The sequence below is a fragment of the Vicia villosa genome, unplaced genomic scaffold, assembly GCF_029867415.1.
Source record: "Vicia villosa cultivar HV-30 ecotype Madison, WI unplaced genomic scaffold, Vvil1.0 ctg.001916F_1_1, whole genome shotgun sequence".
NCBI classification, from domain to species: Eukaryota; Viridiplantae; Streptophyta; class Magnoliopsida; order Fabales; family Fabaceae; genus Vicia; species Vicia villosa.
The window spans coordinates 109,219-137,054 of record NW_026705775.1 but is presented as its reverse complement, the minus strand read 5'-3'; the positions used below and the strand labels follow the sequence as shown (position 1 = coordinate 137,054).

Below are 27,836 nucleotides of genomic sequence, written 5' to 3'. Positions count from 1 at the left end.
AAGCCATTCTAAAATGCTCCTATGACATTTCTGGTTTCAAGTGGACGACTTTTATGGTTGCCTCATTAAAACGAACGATTTATTCCCTCAATGACTTTGAGGGACCTTGTTGAATGTAAAACAGACTAGTGGTGGACTGTTGGGTCATCATGGGGAGCATCGACATTGGGTCAAGAGCAACACACATGTGAAAGAGACACCACATATTCACCCAAAAGCTTAAGGCCATAGGTATATGGGTCCTCTCACTTATAAAGTGTCCAACCTCCACTTTTTCAAACAACGTGGTACTAAAAATTCACACTTGTATACAACAATCTCCCCCCTCGAGTGTGAGTCCATCCAATATACTCCCCCTCAAACGGAAGCTCTTTCATCCACATACACTTGTTGTTGCAGGCACTACAACGGGATACGCCGCCTGACCACCACATTGTCAGGAAGACTTTCAATACAAGGAGTCGGTCCCTTAATTGAACCATCGACTCTGATACCATAGTTGGGTCATCTTGGAGAGCATCCACATTGGATCAAAAACAATACACAAGTGAAAGAGACACCAGATGGTTGAGCACTTTATAAGTGAGATGACCCGTACATATCACCTTAAGCTTTTGGGTGAATATGTGGTGTCTCTTTCACTTGTGTGTTGCTCTTGATCCAATGTGGATGCTTCCCATGATGATCCAACAGTGGTATCATAGTCGATGGTTCAATTAAGGGACCCGCTCCTTGTATCGAAAGTCTTCTTGACAATATGGTGGTTAGGCGGCGTGTCCCATTGTAGTGCCTGCAACAACGATACAAATGCATGTGGATGAAAGAGTTTTTGCTTGAGGGGTGCACAATGGATGAACTCACACTTGAGGGGGAATTGTTGTGTACAAGTGTGAGTTGTTAGTCACACATTGCTTGGAAAAATGGAGGTTGAGCACTTTATAAGTGAGATGATCCATAAATCTATCACCTTAAAGTTTTGGGTAAATATGTGGTGTCTCTTTCACTTGTGTGGTATTGTGACCTAATATAAATGCTCTCCATGATGATCCAACATGAACATCTTTCAATGTCGACTGTGTATACACAACAAATATGTTAGTTATGTTTGACAAAAATAATAATAATTAGTGCATACATATTCTTCTAGTAATTAATTAGTATTTTTTAGAAAATAATTTATTCATTTATTTTTAGATGGATATTATATTGATGCACAAAAATATATGACTTTCACCGGTTAGAGTTGGTCGATCATCATTACTTACATCTTTTATAGTCAAACAATTAGAGGAAGATGAAGATTTAAAAATTTATAAGAGAAATTATTAAAAAAATCTCGAGATTAACAATTAGAGGAAAAGGGAGATTTAAAAAATTTATAAGAAAAATTATTAAGAAAATCTCGAGATTAACAATTTAAATAGAAATATAATTTCAGATAAAACATTATAACAAAAATTTATCCATGTAACCGATTCTACTTAATCAGATAAGGATCTGTAGTTGCATTTTTATTAGAGAATATTTATATAATATTCTCATTATAATAAGACAATCGAAAGGATAAAGGTACACTCCCCTTCAACGAAGAATTGTCCAGAAAAAGTCGTAGAATCAGACTTGGAGTTCATATTACCGGTCCTACTGATCAACTTCTTGTGTAAAATGAGCAACTTGTTTTTAAAGAGAAAAAAATCAACATTTGATGTAACAAAAAGAGAGCAACATGTTGACTGAAGGAAAATTAAATATTTTTGAAGAGAAAAATTATATGTTTGCATTTGAACAAATTGCTCTTATTCTACGCTATGCTGCTATTAAGTAGAAAGATTTTTCAGAGTCTGTGATTGACAGCACAATTTTTTCACCCAGGAAAGAGATTTTCTTCAAGATCTATTTTCAGTATTAACCAAAAGTTCCAATCAACATTATCTATATCATAAATGATGTCAAAACACACAAGGACATACAAACTAAGCAGTAAACATCATTAATAAAATGAGAGAAAAAATAAGCAGATTAACCAACAAACAATCCAAAGAATTCCAACCAGAACAAAACCCCTAATGTAGCTAGCAAGTGAGTCATCATCACCCATCAACAAGCAATACATGTTTTTTTTCTAACTACTAGATCAGTCTAGTGGAACATTAGAATTTGTCAAGCTTATCAGCCTTAATTATGAGGTTGGAATGTTGGATTTAGCAATAGCATCCCGACCAACAGCTTGGTAATCATAAGGACAATCATGTTTGTCTGAATATCGGTGCATTGCACAAAATAGGTTTCCACATTTGCAAGCGAAACCAGTTAATCCTACGCTCTTCCGACATGTTCCACATCTACTTGGACCTGTCTTGCCTTTGGTTTCCGGAATCTCACTAGTCTCGATGAATCTCCAGAAATCTCAGCACAGACCGGCTTGACCTCTGCGTTTCCAACTTTTACATCAATAGCACCATAGTTCACAACCTCTTGGGTTGAACCACCACTCACAAATTTTGCAACCGATGCTGCAGCTAGTTTGTCCTGTTCCTTATTCAACAAGGTGTCTTTGTAACATTTGGAACATATATTCATGGTTTCAGCCCTTCCGAAGAAGCCACAATTGTTAATACAAAGTATGGGGCGTCCTGTTTCATCATGAGACTATTATTTTAGGATCACCTGCAAGCATAGAACACCTCAGCCTCACAAAAAAATACAAACACAGGAAAAGAAACATATTTTTTTTACAATAAAACAGCTACGAGCACGTCGAAAACCAACATAGTCAATGAACTGCAGCACCAACATCTAAGAGCAAAGGTGTGCCTAGTGTCCGACAAGTATATCCAGTGCCCGTCCTTCATATTGAATAATAACAAATTGCACTAGCATAGTAGCATGTGCCATGACAAATGTTTTAAAACTGAACCACTATAACAGATTGAACCGATATGTCTCTGGTTACTTGAGCAGTTCAACTGCAGTTTCATCCTCGATCAAGCAGTTCAACCGCAGTTTCATCCTCGATCAAGCAGATTAAACTAGTTTAAACCGTGATCCTAAGAATTTCCCGGTTCAATTTAGTTTTTCAAAACATTAGCCATGACACCAATATCACACACCAGACACAACACTAACACAACACTAACACAGACACCAAAAAAAATTGAAGTGATTGAATACAATCAAACATGTCATTGCCACACAAACCGACAGATATGAAAAAGAATTGAAGTGATTGAATATAATCAAACATGTCATTGCCACACAAACCGACACATATCAAACACTTTCGACCACGCCTTCAACACGAAGTGAGTACTACAGAGCTAGCCTGTGCCAATACAGAAGAAGCCAGATGCCAAATGCATACAAGGATTATTACGAACAATACTGACCAACACAAGGTCATTTAGAGTGTAAACACCAGATCAGATTGTTAATCGTTGATTAATAATCATGATTGAAAAGGAATCAGCAATATTCATTCTCATCTTGTGATCACTCTTCAAACATCTTACAATTGCTATCAAACTAAAATTTTATTTTTCAGAAAAAATTTCAAAACTTGAAACAAAGAAGAAACACCTAGAACCCTCTCTAATCAATATCAACATTGGAAACAAAAATCCAAATTCCAACCAACCAAAACATTAACTAACAATCATCAAATTCATACTCACAAATTCAAACATACAAACTAAACCTAACAACCCCAACAAAAAAATATACCACCTAAACAGAAAAGAGAAAAAAAATCAAACTTTAACAACCCCGTTATCTGAATCGACAACCCCATAAAATAAACATGAAATCAAAATTTAATAACAAAAAAATAATCTCCACTGATTTTTTTCAAGGATCAAAAACACTCACTTAAGAAATTTGTGACCTGTCTAGTTGATTTGACTTTGACCGGTGCTGATAGTGTGATCAGGTTAATCACAGAAAAAAAGAGGGATTTTGAGAAATCTGGAAGATAATGAAACAAAAAAGTGAAGAATTAGGTTAACACTGAAGAATTTGAATTACTTAAACTATATTACCTTGAAAAAATTCCTTGTCCAATCACACTAGGAGGTTCTACTGTAAAAATTTGGCTTCTTTAATCTTCATTGAGAAGGTAAAAATTAGAACATCTTGAATAAAAGCCAGCCACTTTAGCCAGCTTTTATGCAAGTATAGGAATATATCTATACATATAGCTCATCCTCTTTGGTTTATCATATTCAAAACTGGATTCTGTACAAGAACTCCATCACATTATGCTCCTGCTTATACATTTACATGCAACTATAACTTGCAAGTCTTAGGTTGATATCCAACTGCAGCCAGGTTGTTTTGTCGTCCCAAATTGTTTCATCATATCTCTCAGTTTAGCTGCTTCTTCCCACTGACCTGCTTCTGCACATATATTTGATAAAAGCACATAAACTGACGGGTTGTTATGTTCTCTTTCTAAGAGAAGTCTAGCAACCTTTCTTCCTAATATTAAATTACCATGAACTGCACAAGCACTGAACAATGACCAGCACATATTGGAGTGTGCTCCAAAATATCCATCTGTAATTACTCTTTCTGCCTCATCAAGGTAACCACTGCGACCCAACATATCAACTATGCAAGAAAAATGATCCACACTTGGCACAAATCCATAAACTTTCACCATGATATCAAAAATACGGGTAGCATCATCAACTAAACCTGAATGGCTGCAAGCTGAAAGTACCGCAGTAAATGTAGCCTGGTCTGGTTTGTTTTCGGGGGAGATTCGCATTGCCTCAAAACAGTGCACGGCTTCTTTACCCTGTCCATGCTGTGAATAAGCAGATATGATAGCATTCCAAGTGATTGTATCTCTTTTGACCATTGCATTAAATACACTCAACGACCCATCTAGAGATCCACATTTGGAATACATTGTCACCAGTGCGTTGCCCAGAGAGATTTCTGAATCAAAACCGTGCCGTAGTATATAACCATGAACCTGTTTCCCATGACCCATGGCTGAAATGAAAGAACAGATGCTCAAAACAAGACTGAGGGAGTAGGCATTTGGCTTGAGATTTGTATTAAGTAATGCAGAGAATTGCTCTAACCCTTGCACCGGGCATCCATTCATCAAGAACCCAGATATGATACCATTCCAGGATATCAAACTTTTATTGGGAAGATTGGAGAAGATTTTAAAGGCACACTTTATCTTTCCATTTCTAGAATATGAAGAAATCAATGCATTCCAGACTTCTACTTTGATAAGTCCATTTTTGCAAAGGAGGGAGTGGAACATCTCAACCATTTGTAGAGAGTCCAATGCAGCTAGCAAGCTTCCATAAGTAAACTCATCTGGTTCAATTCCTTCCCTCCTCATTTTCATATAGGTCAAGATTGCTTCCTCATTAATATTTTCTTGAAAAAACATCGAAATCATTACATTCCACGAAACAAGATCCCTACTTTCTTCCATTCTCTCAAAAACTTTTCGAGCCTCATTCACCTCCCCAAAGCATGAATACATGGTTATCGTCGCATTGTCGACAGCAGTATATCCATCATCAAACCCTATCTTAATCGCCAAAGCATGTGCTTGACACCCAACTCTCAAAGAACAGCAAGAGCTCAACACACTCACAAAAGTAACTTCAGTTAAACAAATACAAGCCCTATGCATATCCCTAAACATCACAAACGCATCTTCAAATCTTTCCACGCTCACAAAACCATCAATCATTGCATTATACGTAACATGATCGCGAACCCCACCTTCCGTTTCCTCAAACACTTGATAAGCATTGTCAACACATCCACAGTTAGAATACATAGTAATAAGAGAATTAACCACAGAAGTCCTAACCAAAAGCCCAGTTTTGAAAACAACAGAATGAACATGCCTTCCATAATCAAAATCCTCCAAAGAACACAAACTCAAGATAGTAGCAAACGTGTAATTATCCGGCCTAACATTCATCCTAAACATATCTTTAAACAACTTAAAACCAACATCTTCACGTCCATTATCACTGCATCCAGTAATAATAGCATTCCAAACAGCAACATAACACTTGGGCAATTTATCAAACACATGAAGTGCATAATCAACATGACTCAATCTAGTGACAGCAGATAAAAGGGTGGTCCATGAATAAACATCTGGGTATATAACATCTTCAAAAACGAGTTGAACAGAGATAAGGTCATGGGCTTTGGAGTAAAGGGAGAGGAGGGAATTGGCGACGTGGGAATGAGCTTTGAGGCCGGTTTGAATAGCGAAGGAATGAAGCTGGTTACCGAAAGTGGTGACATGGCGGGTGTTGGCGGTGGCGGTTATGACGGTTGAAAGGGTGTAGTGATCTGGTTTATGGAAGTGGGAGGAGTGGATTTTAGTGAAGAGTTTGAGGGAATCGGAGAATTGGTTTGTTCTGGTGAGGTGTGAGAGTTTGTGGTTGAGTTGAAGGATTTGTTGGTTTGAAAACCAGGGTTTCATCTATTGTCGGTTTTGTTGTTAACGGATGTTTGGAGTCAACTCATACTTGTGAAGTTCTCTCAATATTTCATGTTTTCTCGTATTGTTGCATTTCTTTCTCATAGTACGTTTGCAACCACGTTCATTACCTCTAAGTTTAACAGTTTACTTATATGTATGTTTATTCTTAACCACCATATATAAATATGCTCCTTTTCCTACCCCTCCAACGAAGGGAGATGTCTAAATTGTATTTATGGTAAAGAAAAATCACCAGGATCATCGAAGATATCTAAATTTACCTTATTCTGATAATCATAGTCATCAATATCTTAAATAGTTTTAACAAAGTATTCATTAGTCACGGATGACTAGGGATGTTCAAAAGCAAACCAACCCAATAGAAAACCGCAAATCAAACCAAATCAAACCGAAACCGCAAAAAATCGCATTTGGTTCGGATTAGTTTGGGTCATCTTTTAACAAAACCGCACGGTTTGGTTCGGTTTGCGGTTTGTATTTTGTAAACCGAACCAAACCGAATCAAACCGCATTATGTTACAACCTAAATTTTACTTAACTCACATTCAACCCAAACTTAAACCTATTATGCCTTAGTCTTATGATTACCAACCATTTTCTCATTCTTACACATATAATTTCAGTCCCGATCTTCTCAAATCTCTAATAACATTGTCGCACCTTCTTTTCCACATACATCTTCCTTCTTCTTCTATAATTTCTACTCTCTTATATTCTCTTTTTAACCTTCTAATTTTTATGTAAATGTTCAATATTTCAGTTTCGTTTTTATTGCACATCTTCTTCTCTAATCTCTCAACACTTTTTTTTTTCTTTTTCACCTTCACTAATCTCTTGTCTCTTATATTTTTTTGTTTCATTATAATAATTTTTATATTGTTTTATGCTATTATTTTATGTTTAATATTCCACTTTTGTCTAATTTAATTTTTACATCTTAAATGGAAAATTGTTGTCTAAGTATGACGAGTTTTGTTGTTATTTGATAGTGTATGAATGTCTAAATACAAAATTATGTTGTCATCTATATGTGTATGTATGGCTCAATAAAATATTTGTAAAAACCGAACCAACCGAACCAAACCAAACCGCATTAGTTTGGTTTGGTTCGGATTTTTTTTTAAAGCCAACCGAACCAAACCAAACCGCACGATTTTTTCTCTTACGATTTGGATGATTTTTTTCTTCAAAACCGCTTAAACCGCACCGCGAACACCCCTACGGATGACTATCATTTTCTTGTCTATTTTAAAGTTCTAGAATCATATCCACTAGCTTGTTAAGTCAACTTGAGTGAGATCTTTTTTCCAATTTAACAGCTTTGGTTTTTGACTGAAAAAATATAATTAACAAAAGTTATATGATTCATATAAGTTATAAATATTGATTAATAAAATAGAGTGAAATTTAATTTTAGTCTCTCACAAAAACGGTAGAGGTTAGATTAGTACCTGAGAAAAAAAATCTCTATTAAATTTCTTACAAAATTAAACCGAGTCATGTTAGTCTCTCTACTAATATTTTTTTTCAAACCGGTTTTTTTCTTACTTTTGAACCGTATCTAGAATGCCAATGAAGACTCATTTTAGTCTCTCACAAAAAGAGAGTCCAAATTAGTCCTTAAGAAAAAATTCATATTTAATCCCTTACAAAATTTAAGAGAGGCATATTAGTCTATTTTTTAAATATTTTTTTCAAACGATTTTTTCCTATTTTTAAACCGTGACTAGACTTGACAAGATAAACCTGCTTTCAGAGATTGAGTACGGGTCAGAGGTTAAGTTCCTTTGCACATGGTTTTCAGAGTCTAATTTTCCACCAGAAGCTGGGTTACCTAGTTGTGAGACATCAGAATCTTATCATTCAAAATTTGAGTCATCAGATTCTGATCTTTCATAATCTAAGTCTTAAGCTTCTCTTCGTATGTTCCAATCAGAGTTAGAGCCTGATAAATTCTTTGACTAATGATCCTGCACACTTGAACATATGTTAGTATACCTAATTGTTCATTAAATACTTTGTTATCATCAAAACCTAAGGAATACGGTATAAACCAATTTTCTTCCAACATATCATGTGTATTATTTTCGCCCCAAGTCATATTTACAAAAGTAAGAAATTAGTCTAAATCACTCTAGTAGCAGAACTAAACTTTTCTAAAAGATCATTAACAACTGAAACAATAACAACACCTAATACACAATAATACATAACAAGAAAAACTGTAGTCACTACTCACTCACCCATAAGTATGACAATAAACCCAACAAAAAAAGAACATTGTGGTGTCACGATGATTTATCTACAATCCCTTCACAAAATAATTTCAAATCAACAATCGTAAAATAAGAGTCAAATCACGGTTTAAAAATAGAAAAAAAATCGTTTGAAAAAAATATTAAAAGAGGGACTAACATGACTCAGTTATATTTTGTAAGAGATTAAATAGAGACTTTTTTTTCCAGGGACTAATTTGGACTCTCCCTTTTTTCTGAGGGACTAAAATAGGTCTTCACTAGAAATCCAATCACGGTTCAAAAGTAAGAAAAAAACCGATTTTAAAAAAAAATATTAGTAGAAGGACTAACATGACTCGGTTAAATTTTGTAAGGGATTTAATAGGGACTTTTTTTTCTCAGAGACTAATCTGACCTCTGCAGTTTTTGTGGGGGACTAAAATGTAACTTCACTCTAAAATATATCAAAATACAAAAGATTCATCAAAAGTTACCGTAATTAGACCATCTCAAACTTTTGGCTCAACATCCCGTAATTATGTAGTTGAATTCCAAAAAAGCCTTCTCATACCACCTTTAAAAATGTCAAAATATTCAGTGAAGTTTCATTTTAAAGTTTTCTGGTGATTTTTATCTTCACCTTGTTAATTTTGTTTTGAAACAATGTAGGGAGTTCAATGTAATATTTTTATATGTTGTTTTGTTATTTTTTTCTTATTCATGCATGAAAGTGTTGGAACAAAATTATATCCCTTAAGTTTTGATAATAACAAAGTATTTAAAGAACAATTTGGTAGACTACTGAGTATTCAAGTGTGCATGTATAAAGTTCAAGATACTGATTGAAAGTCAGTTAGGAAACTGCACTGAACATTGAAAGAGAAACTCTTAAGAGATAGATTCTGAATATCATGTTAGGGTTGGTTGAAAATATACATGTTGAAAAAGTCTCAGATCGCTTAGTTTTGTAAAGGAAGAGGGAGTGTATAGCTATATATAGAATACAACTTCTTTGAAGTTCTACGTCGCTTAATTTTGTAAAGAAAGAGAGAGTCCAATGATATATATAGGATTCAACCGTTACAAGATTTACCAGTCAAAAGCACTTTAAGCTTGTATTCGACTTTCTTTGTTCTCTTATACTTTTGTACTAGAGTGTTGATCAAGTCAGTCTCTGAAGATCAAACCAACCTTTGAAGAGTCTGAGTTTGAAGAATAAGAAGTTAAGACTCAGACTCTGAAGGACTAGAACCTAAATACAGTAAAAGCTCAAGAATCGAGGATTTTCTAACATGTCACTATCAACCTCTAAGGTCAATTTGTCTTATTTTGGTCATGTGAAGACTTTAGTAGAAAGTTGCAGAAGCCTGAAGTTTTATAATTGATAATTCCTCTTGTAGCAAAGGAGTCTCAAACAAGTTTTCAATGGCATTAACCATTTTAGGAAGCTTTGCAACGATTTTGTTGATGCTACTATTCAAAAACATCATCTGCCGCACTCTCAAGGCGAAAGATAATTAAATAGAGACAACTGTCATACCTCAAATTCGCCCACGCTTTATAAGGTTGCTTGTGTCGTTTTATTTCGAGTGAAGGAGAACAATAATGATGAAGCTATTTCTCTCTCTCTCTCTCTCTCTCAATCCGTGCAAGTCCGTGTTTTTCTTTTAATTTTAATTTTTTGGTACAGGGCCGCCACGTGTCAAGACCTTATAGGGCTGAATTGCTAAGACAAATGGGGGTGACGGCCTCACATCTCAAATTAGGGTTTCATGGGTTTTTTTCTTCTGATTTTTTGGTTTAGGATCATTTGAGCCTCTTGGCCTCTTTTGTTTCATATTTGAACATCCATTATCAATTTATCCTCCCCTTTGTTTATGCTAATATATCTCTGTTATTTTTATTTTTATTTTTATTATTTTGTTTATTTAGTTAATTATTAGTCTTATGATGTTATTTAATTTCTATAGGTTGTTGCTATTTAAGCTCTGACTTTAGTTTAATTTAGAGTAATCAAAATAATTAGGTTTTAACCCCGTGTTTAGGTTATAAAATCATCAAAGTAATGTGCTTTTTAAGTTTATCAAATTAATAATCTTAAAATTGCAAAAATTGGTCTTGTAAAAATTAAAAATATTAGATTTTTTTTCAATTAACAGATAATTAAAAAGATAAAAAAAAATCACTTCATTGTTTATAAGACATTTAACCAATCAAATTGAGTTTTGTCACTAACTTAACAAAAAAATCAAGACTTATTTTTAAAAGAGAAAAAGGGTGATGCACTGACAGTGTAAAATATTTTTACACTGTCAACCAATCACCACCCATGTATCCAATTAAAATATTTTTTTATTAAAGAAAAATTTAATGACATGGCACATTTATGATTTTCTATTGGATGACAGTGTAAAATTATTTTACACCGTCAGTGCACTACCTTTTAACTCTTTTTAAAAAGGAATTGATCTAGTCCCTTAAATGCGAACTAGAAACTAACTGTAAGTCTCCATTGTGTGAGCAAGCATATGTTTATCGCTCATAGGTGACCTTGCATCATTCCATAAAAACAACTAACTTAACATATACGAACTACGTAGATTATGATTCCTCCTTTAAACTTTATGACTATTTTCCCTATTCTTTAGAAACGAAAAAAATGTGATTATGAATTTCTAATTTTTATCGACCGCAACAACATCACAACATTATAGGTGACATCACCTCATTAAATCTTCGGTTTTAGCAATGTAAAGCCTAAGATGAACTAACCTTATAAGAATAAATTATTAGAGCAAATCATTGGAACAAAATTTAAAAAATAATTAAACAAAACAAATGAGTTATTTCATTATTTATAATATTTATCCTTATAAAATATAATTGTTTACATCATATGTTATCTCATCTTTATCTAAAAAAATTTGTCCTTTCAATTTTTAGATCTTTATTTTGATGGCAATGATTTCATAAAGATGTAGTATGAAACTTATAAAATTTGATAAAGAAGAGATATGATAAATTATTAATAAATAATTATCATATATCATGTATTTAATGTGCACATGATTTCAAATAAAATAATATTATTTTATTATCTTTCTAGTTAAGTAATATATATTTTTTTAAAAATTTTAAAAATAAAAATGTTAAATAAGTGATAATAATTTTAAAATATTTATTCACACTACAAAATAAATAATTTTATTTAAAAAAAGAGTAAATAAATTATTATATGAAAAGAATAAGATATGAACCAATAAGGTAAAATAAAATTACACTAGTTAATAAATACCATATATTTTCCAAAATTTAAAAATATCTAAATTATTATATGACATGTCAAAATGATGGTTTTTATTAAAAAATAATATAAAATTATTTTACTTTATATTATTAGTGCATTTTCATTAACATTAGAGTTAAAAGATAGTGTATAAAATATTGTCATCCAATCGAAACCCATCAATTTACCATGTTATTAAATTATTTTTTAAATAAAAAATTATTTAATTGAATACATGGTGGTGATTGATTGACAGTTTCAGTGCATCATCCCTTTCTCTTAACATTATATAACTATATAATATATTAAATTGAATTTTAATTATTTAATATCTTATATTAATTTATTTTGTTTCTTTTTTTCTTTTAAAATAATTGTTGCCGCAAGAGATAATGTAAAAAGAGGTAATTTGTTTTTAAAAAAGAGATTTTTCTTTTTTGGAAAATTAAAAACATAAACAAATTTCCTATTTCTATTGATTTTTAATCCATCCTTACCCTAATATAATAGGAGATTAATTGAAATATAAAATAATTTTATACCGTCATCCAATTAAAATGAATGATTTTGACACATAAATATGAGAGAATTGTAGAAAAAGTATTTATTAAAATAATTTAATTATAATTTATTTATTTTATTTTTAATTCCATATTTATTTTGTCAAAATTACTATTTATACTGACATATATTTCAATTAATCTCATATAATATTTATACTAGATAATAAAATAAAGTAAGAAAATTAATTTATTCTCTTTTGCTGACTCAACAAATCAAATCATATATGATCTTTTACCTTAATGCTCTCCTTTTTTTCCGCCACTAATATTACTTTCCTTTTTTCTTCTTCTTTAATTAGGTATATAAGAACAATATCATAACAATATCTTCTTAAAGTTTAAAATTTAAATAAAAAAATACGGTTATATTATACACAAAGTTTTGTTACCTAACAATATAAAAAAAATCAAATATTTAATTTAATTTGGTAACGACAAAATAAAGAATAATAAAATTAGAAGATAATAAAATCCAACTTTTTCCCTATATTATATAGGTACAAATCATTGTGCATTGCAAATTGTTCTTTCTTCCATTATAAAAAGGTCACAATTATTATTTTTTTGTTTCATTATCTTCCAGATTTCTCAAAACTCAAAATCCCTCTTTTTTTGTGATTAACCTGATCACTCTACCAGCACCGGTCAAACTGAAATCAACCACAGAAGTCACAAATTTGTTAAGTGAGTTATCGTTTTTGATCCTTGAAAAAAATCAGTGGAGTTTTTTTTTTGTTGTTGAATTTTAATTTCTTGTTTACTTTTATGGGTTTGTCGATTCAGATTATGGGGTTGAAAAAAGTTTGATTTTTTTTCACTTTTCTGTTTAGGTGGTTTATGGGTTTGATGTGTTTTTTGTTTGGGTTGTTAGGTTTAGTATGTATGTTTGAATTTGTGAGTATGGATTTGATGATTGTTAGTTAATGTTTTGGTTGGAATTTGGATTTTTTGTTTTCAATGTTGGTGTTGATTAGAGAGGGTTCTAGGTGTTTCTTCTTTGTTTCAAGTTTTGAAATTTTTTATGAAAAATAAAATTTTAGTTTGCTAACAGTTGTAAGATGTTTGAAGAGTGATCACAGGAGAAGAATGAATATTGCTGATTCCTTTTCAATCGTGATTAACAATCTGATCTGATGTTTACACTCTAAATGACCTTGTGTTGAGAATTGTTCTTGTAGTAATTCTTGTATGTATTTTGCATCTATTGGCACAGGCTAGCTATGTAATACTCACTTCGTGTTGAAGGCGTGGTTGAAAGTGTTTAATATGTGTTGGTTTGTGTGGCAATGACATGTTTGATTATATTCATTCACTTCAATTCTTTTTGATATGTGTCTGTTTGTGTGGCATTACATGTTTGATTATATTCAATCACTTCAATTTTGTTTTTGGTGTCTGTGTTAGTGTTGTGTCCGGTGTCTGATATTGGTGTCATGACTATTGTTTTGAGAAACAACATTGAATTGGGGAATTCTTAAGGTCATGGTTTAAACTAGTATAATCTGGTTGATCGAGTATGAAACTGCAGTTGAACTGCTTGATCAAGGATGAAACTGCAGTTGAACTGCTCAAGTAACCAGAGACAATATTGGTTCAACCTGTTGTACAGTCTGGTTCAGTTTTAAAACATTTGTCACGGCACAGGCTTGTGCAATTTGTTATTATTCAATATGAAGCATTGACACTGGATACACTTGTTGGAGGCCGAACACTTCTTTGTAAGAGGTGTTGGTGCTGCAGTTGATTGACTACGTTGTTTTTCAATGTGCTTGTAGCTGTTTTTTTGTAAAAAAAATATGTTTTTCGTCTGTGTTTGTATTGTTTGTGAGGCTGAGGTGTTCTGTGCTTGCAGGTGATCCTAAAATAATGGAGTCTCATGATGAAACAGGACGCCCCATACTTTGTGTTAACAATTGTGGCTTCTTTGGAAGGGCTGAAACCATGAATATGTGTTCCAAATGTTACAAAGACACCTTGTTGAATAAGGAACAGGACAAACTAGTGGCAGCATCGGTTGAAAGCCTTGTGAGTGGCAGTTCAACGAAAGAGGTTGTGAACAATGGTGCTATTGATTTACAAGTTGGAAATGTCGAGGTCAAGACCAAGACGGTCGGTGCTGAGATTTCAGGAGATTCATCATCTAGTGAGACTCTCGAGACCAAAGTCAAGACAGGTCCAAGCAGATGTGGAACTTGCCGGAAGCGCGTAGGATTAACCGGTTTCACTTGCAAATGTGGAAACCTATTTTGTGCAATGCACCGATATTCTGACAAACATGATTGCCCGTATGACTACCAAGCTGTTGGTCGGGATGCTATTGCTAAGTCCAACCCTGTAATTAAGGCTGATAAGCTCGACAAATTCTAGCGTTGCACCAGACTGATCCGTGTCTTGTTAGTAGTTAGAAAAAAAACCTGCATTGCTTGTTGATGGGTGATGATGAGTCACTTGTTAGCTAAATTAGGGGCTTTGTTGTGGTTGGAATTCTTTGGATTGTTTGTTGGTTAATCTGCTTATTTTTTCTCTCATTTTATTAATGATATTTACTGCTTTGTTTGTATGTCCTTGTGTGTTTTGACATCATTTATGATATTAGATAATGTTGATTGGAACTTTTGCTTAATACTGAAAATAAATCTTGAAGAAATACTCTTGCAAACATATAATTTTTCTCTTAAAAAATATTTAATTTTCCTTCAGTCAGCATGTTGCACTCTTTTTGCTACATCAAATGTTGATTTTTTCTCCTTAAAAACAAGTGCTTCTTTTACACGAAGCTGATCAGTAGGACAGGTAATATAAACTCCAAGTCTAATTCTACAATTTTCCATATTTTTTATGTACAATTCTTCATTGAAGGGAAGTGTACCTTCATCCTTTCGATTGTCTTGTTATAATTTGAATGTTATGTAAATATTCTCTAAATACAACAGCAACAACCCATCCTTATGGTACTAATAGGAGTCGGCGACATGGATAAATTTTTGTCATAATGTTTTATCTAAAGTTGTACTTCTATTCAAATTATTAATCTCGAAATCTTTTTAAATAATTTCTCTTATAGATTTTCTAAATCTCCATCTTTCTCGAATCATTTGACTTCTTTTTATCTGATATACTTTTCTTACCATAAAACCTACATATCTTCTCTCTATCTACCTTACCCACATAGGTCTATTTTTCACAATCTTTTTTATTATAGTTGTTACCCCAACATTCTCTCTAATATTTTTATTTTTAATCATATCTTATCCAGTCTTATCATACATCCAATGCAATATCGTCATCTCTGCTACACTTACTTTATTCTCATGTTGATTCTTAACTAGGGATGACAATTGTATTGGGGTTGATTGAAAATATACATGTTGAAGAAGTCCCACATCGCTTAGTTTTATGAAGGAAGAGGGAGTCCAAGACTATATATAGGATTAAAGTTTTTCTAAGTCGCACATCGCATAGTTTAGTGATGGAAGATAGAATTCAAGGCTATATATAAGATTCAAATTCTTCGTTACAAAATGCACCAGTCAAAAGCACTTTAAGCTTGTATTTGACTTTCTTTGTTCTCTTATGCTCCGATATTATGTGTTGTAACAATTTTCATATAGTGTTATTCTCTAGTTGTCTATTGACAACAGTCGTAGTTTTTTCTCTGGTTTTGGAGTTTCCACGTTATGTTCTTGTGTTGTGGTTGTGTTTCTCTTTTTTCCAATATGTTTGTTATTTTCCCAACAAATTGTATTCATCCCTAACGGGTACCCTAATAATTCACCCATAACGGGCAGGGTAAAAATCCACAAAATGAATACGCGCATGGGCAATTACCCAAAAAATAAGCGGTTACGGACGCGGTTACGGGTACCTTAGTATCCACCCGCCCCATACCCGCTTAATATATATTTATGTATTATTATTATTATTATTATTATTATTATTATTATTATTATTATTATTATTATTATTATTATTATATATACATGTATGCTTATTAATTTTATTAATTACATCTCTATTAAACTTTTATGCAATTTAATAATTTTTTTTTGTTTATTTCTAAACTCAACAATGACTTTTTTTGAAGTTTTTTAAATGTTATTAAAAACTTAAAATGACTTGATAAATTATAATTGATCAAAAATATTTTATTAGAAATGCGGGTAAACAAATACGGGTATGGGTACTTAGATGCCCATAGGATACGGGTACAAGTACAAGTGTTAATGCCCACGCGGGTATGGGCTCGGGTACAAAGATTTTTTTAAAACTGCATATATGGGGACGGGTACTACAATACCCTACCTAGACCCTGCCCATTGACTTCCCTATTCTTAACTGTTCAATATTATGTCCTGTAAAGATCGAAGATATTACCACAATCTGATAAAATTTTCCCTTTAGCTTAAGTGGTACTTTTGAGTCACATAAAACCTCCTCCCTCTTCCATTTGAGTCACTCAGCCTGAATTCCATGGTTTACATCCTCTTTTATTTCTTCATCATTTAATATTAAGGACCCAATATATTAAACTGGGTGACTTGAGAGAAGATATGGTCTCCAACTTTCATCTCTAGGTTATAAACACTTCTTCTTTTGTTGAACTTAGATTCCATATACTCTGTATTGCTTCTAATTAGGAGAAAACAATGTGTTTTTAAAGCTTGTATTCAAGTCTTCAAGTTCTCATTTAAATCCTTCTTCAACTCTTTAAGTAGTACTATATCATCTGCAAAAAGCATGCATGTTGGTGCTATCTTCCTGATCGCCTTTATTATATTGAGCGCCCATCATTTAGACGTGGCACCCATTTCTTAAATCGGTCGCCTTCCATTAGAAATGCGGAAGTGACGTATCTCAGTCCAAAATGATGCACAAAAGGAGTCAAATGGGAATATATCATGTTGTTCTGAATAATAAGGGACTAACTGCCCATTCTCTCGCTCTTGGGAGTGTTTTCTATTTCCCGAGAATCTGCGATCCAGGCCCAAAGACTTCTATAAATACCTCAACTCTGAGGTTGAGTGAGGATATAATCTCATCATGCAAATACCACATATTTAGATATTCTCACCTCCTTGCGTGAGCCAAATCTAAACCTTGCAACATGCCCTAAAAGCCTCTAGCAACCTTTAATCACTAGGAGTATCACATTTTGTACTTTTAGCAAATACTATTGGCGTCCACTGTGAGGCTCCGATAAAATTGACTTGGGCCACCATTACAAGATTCAGCTAGATTGTTATCGTCATGATTAACCCCTTCATCTGTCATGGTAGAAAAAAGGCAGGAACTCTAGCCTATGATGAATGTGAAGGTGAATAGAGCGCCATGGCATGGATGCGTACTACCATGGATGACTTACGCTGCTAGAATTATACTTTGAAGGATCGCCAGAAGAATGTTGACCCTACAAAAGAGATTGAAATACTGGACCCCCAACCTCTATTATAAAATATGGGAAGCTTCAGTGCCATAGAATTTTAAGTCGCCCTTGTTGGCTAAGTTTGATGGGCACAACAACCTGTATGAGCATGACACCTCCATTAACACGTGGATGGAAATTATTAGGGCTCCTGATTCCTTGAAGTGCAAGCTCTTTTTTGGAACCTTCAAAGATGCAGACTTCAAGTGGTACATGGGGTTGCCTCGCCTCTCCATAACCAATTATCAAGACTCGGTAAAGAAACTAGTGCATTAGTTTGCAGCAAACATGCGCAAAAAGATGGCTGCCACCAGCCTTTTCAACATCCATCAAGGCCCCTCTGAATATCTAAGAGAGTATTTCATCTGTTTTAATGAGGAAAAAATCTAGGTCGTCTACCCCAATCAGGAAATGTTGGTAGGAGCATTTCAAAATGGGCTCGGGGCTAGATATTTTAATGAATCCCTCACTTAGAGGCTCGCGAATTCCTTGAATGAGATGGTAACACATGCATAATATAATATAAAGGGCGAGGAAAATAATACTGAAAAGAATGTCGGAGATGAAAAAGAACATACCTCTAATACTAAAAGATCACAATAGTCGTGGAAGAATCACTATGTCATACCCCAAAATTTGCCCATACTATTTCTCTTGTACAAGTTCAAATCAATACACAAAGCTCCTAGACACACTCTCCTTCACAAGGCTCTAAAGCTAGGGCTTGGTTCATTCAAAGGAAACTCAGTGAATCAAAGGCTCAAAGACATCCCTCCTAAACAATGGCTCAAAGTATTAGGGTTTTTTATCTTCTGAAGAAAATTAATGGATCAAGGGTTCTAAGGCACCTCATATGGCATATGATACTTCAAACTACCTCCATGACAAATTTCAGGCCCCAATTCAAAAGATTGATCACTCAATTGCTCAAGAAAGTCAACAGTCGACTGGGTTGACCTAAAAGTCAACTTGAACAAAATTGTTTATTTCGACTAACAGGCCTAAGTTGAAGTTTCTACACATGATCATGAGTTCAATAAGGGTCCATAAACTTGTTCTCATATTTTTGTGCCATTCATTTGATTTATTTGAATTTTTATTCATTAAAAAAAAATGAGTTGAAAGAAATCACAAAATAGTAGAATAAATTAAAGGAGCATTTTTAAATCATCTAATAAGCCCATAATCCCATTCTTTCATTTTTATTATTTTTATTACATTATTATTTTTATATTGAGTTTTTGTTCATAAAAATTCAATTTAAAAATAATTGTTGGAAATAATCAAAGATTTTGATTTAATTGGTGGGATTATACTTATTGAGAAATTTATTCAAATTTAATGGAAATCATGGGAGGGAGATTGAGTCAAGAATAGGAACATTCATATGATATTTTCTATCAAAGATCTTTCCACCAAATCAAATATTTGATTGATTCTCTTCAAATTTATCAACCCTAAAACCCTGCCATATATATATATTTAGAAATCACGCTCAGAAGGAGGCATTTTTTGGCTGCAATCAGAATCCTATTCTCTAGGGAAAAATTCTGGAAAAGGGGACCTTGTTCATTCTAAAAAAAACGTGAAGCGAAGTGGAAATCGCAGTCTTGATTCCAGATCGATTTAAGCCATTACAAGCATCCAGAACAATTCCGTGAGGTCTTCTGAAACTATTTGGATCGACATCATCGTTGGAAACGCTCAGAATCACCATCACTACCATTCACGGTTTGCACAAAAATTTGGAATTCAATCATGCTCATACGCTTGTTATAACTCATGTTTGAATACATATTCTTGAATGTGATGACGTTTAGAATCTGTTTGTATCATTTAATTTGTGTTTAATCGCGAATTATAGACTGTGCCATTGTTAGGGTTCATGTGTGCCGAATTAGGGGTTTTGTGTAGGGACTATTTCAGGCCAACTCGATTGGATCATTAGATTCGCAGCGTTGTTTTTAGTTGATCCGGATTCTTGTTTATGATTTATTGTGTTGGTATCGTGAGGTTGAAATTTGCAGGGTTATAGCAACATAGCCAAACCGTGGCCAAAGGGGTCTGTGGTCTTCACGATCTCCACGAGGAAGATGAACAGTAAAGGCGCTTTTTTTTTTTTTTTTTTTTTTTTTTTAAATTTTTGAACAATGTTAATTTTGTTTATATTACTTCCGTCTCATCCTAATTAACAAAGAAAACAAATGGCGCAGATGGCCTGATGTATGAACTGGTAATGGCATGACCCTGGGTTCGATCCCTGGGTAGTTCAGTTTTTTTATTTTTTCAAATTTATTTGCTAATTCTATTTCATAGATTTGGTGTTCCCGGTCAAGAAGGACTCACGATGCGCCTTCAACTAACTGCCGTGGATGCTTACGAAAATCTGATCCAAGGGTCCTACACACGCTCATCCACCATACACCATCCAGAAATCATCACACCAGATCACAGCTAAGAAAATTTTAATTTTCTTTTATTTTCAATTACATGACTAATTTATATTTGTTTGTTAAAATTCTTTTTTAGCAATTTCCTTTTAACTTCTTTTTCTTAATTTTTAAAAAAAACATAATAAAAATGTTTATTTTATTTTAATAACATTTATTTAGTTATTTTTTTATATTTTATTTGATTTGTGATTAATTTAAAATTGTTTTAATCACTTTAATTAACTATACAATTTCTATTAATTAACCAAAACACATCAGGGTTAGATATTTAATCGAAACTTGATTTTCACCGATTTAATTAATTAGGTAGAATACCAATAATTAATTAATTCAATTTTATTTATTCTATTAACTATGGCTAACTTACGCCCTAATCAGGGTTTACGAGAGTCTGTCCTACACTGAAAAATGTTATTTTTCTGTGCCTTTTTCAGGGTTGACTTTTCTAATATCTTCCGACTACGCGCCTGATCCAAAAAAATACGAAGTTAAGTGTTCTATTCAATTTAATTTAAATTCTATTTGGTTTATTTTTAAAATTAGGGTTTGTTTCGCCTTCATCTTTCTCTGCCTTGCCTCTTTTCAGGGTTAACCTTAAGGCACCCCCGACTGTCGACCACATCAGATCAAATGCAAAAAGCTAAGTACCTTTCATTTATTTACTCATTTCAATTTGTTGTCTCGACCTTCTTATTTTAGGGTTAGAGATGTTCGCCTTTGAATTAGCCATACACTCACCCTATTTTTGGTTTGTTTGCCTTTTCAGGGTTCGTTGATTGCCAAAGCTACGAGTTTGGTATCCCTAAACTCTAATCTTTTATTCTTTCTGTTTAATTATTACTTATGTCAAACCCTATTAAGGGATCCGCTGGTTTCATTGTCCCCTCCCCCATATTACTGTTTCTTGCCTTATATTATCTGCGTGGTTAGTAAAATAGGGAGTGACAACTATTAAATTGAATTAGCCTCATTAATTTACAAGATAATATAATTGAATATAATCACGTGATTGGTGCACACACGCACGCTTTTGGGTAATCCTCTCTGTTGCCTTGTTGCCTGTTGCCTGTTGCCTGCTGCCTGTTGCCTTTGTGTTTTTGCAGAATAAGCCAAGTCCCTCGAATACGAGGATACCTCAGCCATGTTGCCTCGATAAAAAGGTTACGACCCTAAATGATGCTGCCTTCGATACACAATTATGACCTCGACCCTCGGATGTTGCCTACGGAAAATGGCTGAGGTATCTTCTTGTTGCCTAACGGAAAAATGGCTTATTCTGATCCTTGCTTTAGACTACCTGCCCTTCTATGGCATGGGACAGTCTTATGGCAAAGGATGCTTCGACGACCCTTCAACCTCCAAACGAAAGGCTTCCTGCCCTCTTATGGCAAGGATAGACCCTTTCATTCTGAAAGGCTACAAAGAGACCTATCATCTGAGTTTAAGGTAATTGCCCCTAATTGCCTTGCAATGCTCAAACCTTTTATTATATTCTTTCTCATAATTTTTCAAAAGGGCAACGCTTATTCACAAGCTAAAGTCCCTATCTCTTTCATCTACATTCTCTAAACAAACGAGCAAGCAAAGCAATTAAGAGCCCATGGAAAACCATGGATGCAAAGGGTGCCTTACACCTTCCCTTTGCATAAATTACCCCCCGAACTCAGATTTTCTTTAAAAGGTTTTTTTCTGTTTCTTTTTGCCTTTCCGAATATTGTTTGGATAAAATAAAAGTCGGTGGCGACTCATGCTTAACCGCGACATTTCGATCGATAAAAAGTCAGTTCACCGTATTACAGAACTGGCGACTCTGCTGGGGATTAAAATGTCGATAAAAGAGGGGTTACCTTAAAAGTTTAGGAATCACTTAAATGTTTTCTACTATTTGCTTTGTTTGCTTTACTTTTGCAGGGCTGTTTTGGGAAAATTGAAGGACGAATCCTATTCCCGGATTCAAGAACACTTAAGATTAGGAGCGGCATAGTCATGGAGACCCCCTTTGTGCATGCTTGGGGTTGGTCAAAATGAAGTTCGCACTTGAGTTAGGCCTCCACTGGTTATTGTGTACCTCTTTTGCATGAGAGAGGTTTATGCATGTATCTTTGGGTGCGTCGGAGCTCAAGGACCTTTAGTCACCTTTAACCCATCCTGACTTTTAGGAACGTAGTGGGAGGGCTATTCTTGGTGCATGCCAAGTTATGGTCGCTACCCGATACTACAGCTCAGATAGGTTTCTTCCTAAAGTATCATTGCGTGGTATGCATGTACCATGTTCGAGGGTGCTTTAGAGGGGGCTGACAATTCTAAGTCACTTGGTAGAACCCGTTGCTGATATCATCCTTATCCTTAGAAATACCTTTGGGGAAGGGTATCTCACATGATCTAAACTCCATGCAAGCCGAGCCTAAGGAAAATTGTGTGACTTGTGTGACTTATGTGACCTGCGTGACTTGTCTGTGTTTGCTACTAACCTTTGTTTCCTTGCAGGTTTTGTTAAAAGGACTCGTTTGTCCTTACTATCTCACACTATGCCTAATGAACTGCATTCGCATAACATCATGACATCATGACATCATAAGCATAACATGATTTAACTAACCCTTTCAAGGATCTTAGGAATTTAGGGCGCACAATTTGAGGTGCTCTTATCAAGGACTGAATTCCTATCAAGGGGCAAGTGGATTTATTTTCCTCTGGCCACATACCTTCCAATTCAGAGACTCAACATCTATCAAGGGGCAAGAGGATTTATTTTCCTCTAGCCATGTACCTTCAAATTCAGATGTTCCCGAATCAGAGGCTATGACCAACTGGATATGGTGAGCTTGATTCCCATAGAAGAACATCCAAAAAAATCAGAGTTCTTCAAACGAAGAAGCGATCGAATCATGTTCCAACGTTGCTAACTAAATTTCCAGAGATCCTTGGAAGTATTGCATCTGCATTCATAACATTGCATCACAGGTTTCCACCACAGGTTTCTTACCACCTCACTGTTTATTTCAGCATCATGAATCTCGAGCAATCAGTCAAAGACCTTCAAGCTCAGAACGCCCAGTTTCAAGATCTGATCCTGAACTTGTCCAAGGGGCAAGATGAACTGAAAGCACTCCTGACCAAGAAGAAGAAGAAGGGTAAGAAGACTCTGGGGAAAAAGCTTAGACCGATCTTGCAACTCAGGGATGCTGAACCCTCTAAAGACAGTGATGAGGATGAGCAAGATGATGATGCTAGTATCAAAACTGATGCAAAAAGTAACCATGATTCTGCCAAACCCTATGAAGAAGAAGAGGACTATCACCATGAGGATGAACATCCTGATGACAAATACAAGATGTTAGAAGAGCGCCTGAGAAGCGTGGAAATTCAGAAGATACCTGGGCTGGATTTTGAAGAGCTTGGACTTGTTCCTGGGGTCGTTATCCCTCCAAAATTCAAAACTCCCGCCTTTGCTAAGTATGATGGAGTCTCTTGTCCTAAACTACACTTGAGGTCTTATGTAAGGAAGATTCAACCTCATACTGCTGATAAGAAGCTCTGGATCCACTTTTTCCAAGAGAGCTTATCTGGAACTCAACTCGAATGGTACTATCAACTGGAGAGTACCCACATCCGTACTTGGGAAGATTTGGTTGTTGCTTTCTACAAGCAATACCAATATAATTCCGATCTCGCACCAACTCGAATGCAACTACAAAACATGTCTATGGGCTCTAATGAAAGTTTCAAGGACTATGCTCAGAAATGGAGAGATTTAGCTGGAAGAGTCAAACCCTCTCTAGCTGACAGAGAATTGGTCGATATGTTCATGAGTACACTGAATGGTCCTTTTTATAGCCATTTGCTGGGAAGTTCATCATCTGGATTCACTGAACTCATACTGATTGGGGAACGTGTTGAGAGTGGCATTCGAAGTGGTAAGATTCAAGTGGCTGCATCCTCAGGTACTACAAAGAAGCATTACAATGGGAGTTCAGATTCCAATGCTGTGTATGGGCAGAAAAGGAGAAATCATGACCAATCTATTGGGGCAATTCTGAGCTCCACACCGGCGCCTCAACAAGGTCGTCAAAACAAACAAGATACACCCAGACGTCAATTCACAAAGATCAATATGTCGCTAGCTCAAGTCTTACAACATCTGCTAAAGGCAAATTTGATCACCCTTAGGGATCCTCCTAAGAATCCTAACACCTCTGCTCCTAGTTATAAGCCTAATGCGAGGTGCGCATATCATTCTAATAGTCCTGGACATGACACAGAGAATTGTTGGCCGTTGAAGAACAAGATCCAAGATATGATCGACGCTGGTGAAATTGAGTTCGACTCTCCTGCAACTCCTAATGTGATCACTGCTCCCATGACTAATCACAACAAGATTGCTAATGCTGTGGATGGCTAGAAAGATAGACTCCTAGATCATTAGATTTACTTTTGTTTGCAATTCCTATTCTGTTTGTTTAAACATTCGACTTATGATAGACATTATCTGTTTTAATAATTATCATCAGTGCATTGCATATGTTTGTCTTGAATACATTATTTCGTTATCATTCATTTCAAATCACGTATTTACTTTGCATATGTTTTGTGTTTATTCAACTCCTGCTAAGCTGTAAGCCTTTTGAGGGAGGATGACGAAAACGATACCGCGACCTCATACAGTATGCTTTTAAACGGACTATGCTGACGATGTACAGGCATTGTTTCAATTCCTAAACAGTGGAGATATAAGGATGTTAATCCCTCGTCAACCCCTTTGAGCCTAAGGAGTAGAAGTTTCTTTCTTGTACTAATTAAAACCCTTGATCCTAACCAGGGGCAGGGTAGTTCTCAGTTAATTTGGCTGTACATTCTATTTTAAGAGAACCATTTAGTACACCTTTCAACAAAGGTTTCAATCACAAACGTTCAACCGCACGCATCAAAGAAGTGTTGGAAATGTCAATCAAAAGACAATGACGGTTCATCAATCAAACAAGGCAGTCATTATCTTTCAAAAAGGAAAAAACGAAAAACATATATACAAATAAAAGCCTGCTAAGTCAAAAATAAAAAAGATGACTTAGGCAAAAAATCAAGGCCTCCCGCTGACTGTAAGCTCAAAATAGACAGTTCAGGCAAAAGTTAGGGATGTCAAAAAGATGAAAAAAAAGAAGTCAATAAATTCTTGAACAACTCAAAGTTGTAGCTACCAAAAGGAAGAAGTGACTGTCATCTCAAAAGTTCTCTCTGCTTGTGAACCATCATCATTATCAAAGGTGCAAATCCAAAAGTCTCTTGGAACCTGAATGCATAAGTTGAATTAACTGAGCTTAGGATTGAAGATCATCACGAAGAGGGGTGGGTAAAATCAAATTTTGAGCCTTTATCCTTTGTTTCTTAAACCGTGAACCAAGCCACGTTACAACCCTTGAAAGTCCTAACTGAAGCATGGTTAGTTCGAAAGCATACTATCACCAAAAAGGTATCCCGACTCCTTAAGGTTTACTAAAATGCTGAGTCGATATTTCGCTTCTACAAAAAATAGCATGTTTTTACAAATGCCACACTTTTACATCTCCTGTTTAAATGTTTTTCAAAAAAAAAAAAAACTCAAGACAAACGTATGCATTGCATCTCATGAGTACATTATTAAACATATTCTGCTACATAATTTCAAATGTTAGCATCAGAAAGAACTTGCACAGGGTACAACTAATGACTGAAAGTTATTCCGACCGACAAGGCTACTCCGAGAAGTAGTGTCTCCTACGTACAAGGGGCATAGCACGTTTTGCCCAATCAATCTGGGGCAATCAAGTCAAGATTCGAAGAATCTCTCAAAAGCCAAACAGTATGGGGCATCATCCTGAGTTTACAATTACTAGGGGCATGTCGCCTACAGTATACACTTCATAAAGTTCTCGCGAGGCGAATCTCTTCAAGTTCCTACTAGCAGGGGCAAATCTATGAAAGTCCAGTTTGACATCTTGATCAATACTTAGTGATGTGTCCTAATTAAATCCAGGAATGGTAGTTACTATAATACTGAGGGCAACTTTCACCCACGTCTCCCCACCGAGCCGGGTTCACAAGATCATATCCCCACAAAGTAATCATTAAGAAGATGTCTTCAAAAGTTCTCGTCCCGACACAGGGTACATCAAGTTACTGATCATCCCCAAGCAAGAATCATAAATCCCCAGCTGTACTTCTTCAAGACAAAATCAAACAACAAAATCACAATGATACAGAGATTTATTTTCTCAAGATACTCCAAATAGCATAAATCACTTTCATACATCATGTGTCATAGTAAATTCATACATAACATACATACGCCTCATTGCCTATGCATAACATTTTCATTCATAAACATTACAATACATGCATCACAACATTGCATAAAACTAATGTTCCTTTTTCAGCCTACTTCTACAATCAAATAAACATTGTCTTCTAGATATAGTGCAGAGATAATCAAATCAAAGATTTAATTCTGACACTCATTCAAGATGGAGATTTAGTTCTGATAATTAATTTTGGATACCTTCCAAAGATAGCTCAGAGATAATCAACACATATATCTAAATTCTGATACTTAGTTCCGGATATTCTCCAGAGATAGTTCAGAAATGATCAAGACAAAGATTTAGTTCTGACACTTAATTTTGGATATCTTCCAAAGATAGTTCAGAAATGATCAAGACGAAGATTTAATTTTGACACTTAATTTTGGGTATCCTCCAAAGATAGTTCAGAGATAATCAAGACAGAGGTTTAATTCTGATACTTAACAGTTCAGAGATAATCAAGATAGTTATTTAATTCTGACACTTAATTTTGGGTATTCTCCAAAGATAGTTCAGAGATAATCAAGATAGTTATTTAATTCTGACACTTAATTTTGGGTATCTTCCAAAGATAGTTCAGAGATAATCAAGATAGTTATTTAATTCTGACACTTAAAGATAGTTCAGAGATAATCAAAATAGTTATTTAATTCTGACACTTAAAGATAGTTCAGAGATAATCAAGATAGTTATTTAATTCTGACACTTAATTTTGGGTATCCTCCAAAGATAGTTCAGAAATAATCAAGATAGAGATTTAATTGTGACAATTATTTCGAAGATAGTTCAGAGATAATCAAGACAACGATTTAGTTCTGATACTTAGTTTCGAGCATCCTCCATGAATAGTTCAAAGGACTTAGGTCTAATTCAGTCACTACGAACAGTACTGACACGATCAATCTCCAATAAACTTTCTCTCAAGGCTTCGATGGCATATTTAAACCCATCTCCGACAAAAGTCCCTACTTCAGCTAGGGCAAATTTCTTGGTATTCTAGTGTTCAATCATCTTCCACCTTCAGATACCGACTGGTGCACAAACCAC

The 27,836-nt window shown here is 34.6% G+C and overlaps 2 protein-coding genes and 1 pseudogene across 6 annotated transcripts; 1 reads left to right on the top strand and 2 right to left on the bottom strand.

The window, feature by feature from the left end:
* Positions 1–1,999: 1,999 nt before the first annotated feature.
* LOC131637119 (zinc finger A20 and AN1 domain-containing stress-associated protein 8-like) lies at positions 2,000–2,852 on the bottom strand (annotated as a pseudogene).
* On the bottom strand, positions 2,000–6,614 carry LOC131637100 (pentatricopeptide repeat-containing protein At3g49740-like). 5 transcript variants are annotated; one of them, XM_058907683.1, is made up of 3 exons: positions 4,035–6,614; positions 3,865–3,960; positions 2,000–2,667 (listed from the first exon to the last, which is right to left on the bottom strand). In XM_058907683.1, the coding sequence occupies exon 1, from the start codon at positions 6,470–6,472 to the stop codon at positions 4,298–4,300; it is 2,175 nt and encodes a 724-aa protein (XP_058763666.1). In that variant the 5' UTR covers positions 6,473–6,614; the 3' UTR covers positions 2,000–2,667; positions 3,865–3,960; positions 4,035–4,297. The 5 variants fall into 5 exon arrangements, with proteins under 5 accessions (XP_058763666.1, XP_058763667.1, XP_058763669.1 ...); XM_058907684.1 differs by having other exon boundaries at positions 3,865–3,909; XM_058907686.1 differs by having other exon boundaries at positions 3,865–4,392; positions 4,489–6,614.
* Positions 6,615–13,097: 6,483 nt separating this feature from the next.
* On the top strand, positions 13,098–15,202 carry LOC131637126 (zinc finger A20 and AN1 domain-containing stress-associated protein 8-like). The gene is made up of 2 exons (XM_058907717.1): positions 13,098–13,263; positions 14,432–15,202. Exon 2 carries the CDS (start codon positions 14,446–14,448, stop codon positions 14,944–14,946), a length of 501 nt encoding a protein of 166 aa, XP_058763700.1. The 5' UTR covers positions 13,098–13,263; positions 14,432–14,445; the 3' UTR covers positions 14,947–15,202.
* The last annotated feature ends 12,634 nt before the right edge of the window (positions 15,203–27,836 follow it).

What these genes read in the sequence shown, in the direction of transcription:
- LOC131637100 (XM_058907682.1), bottom strand. Translation starts at nt 6,472, where the DNA reads ATGAAACCCTGGTTTTCAAACCAACAAATCCTTCAACTCAACCACAAA.
- LOC131637126 (XM_058907717.1), top strand. Translation starts at nt 14,446, where the DNA reads ATGGAGTCTCATGATGAAACAGGACGCCCCATACTTTGTGTTAACAAT.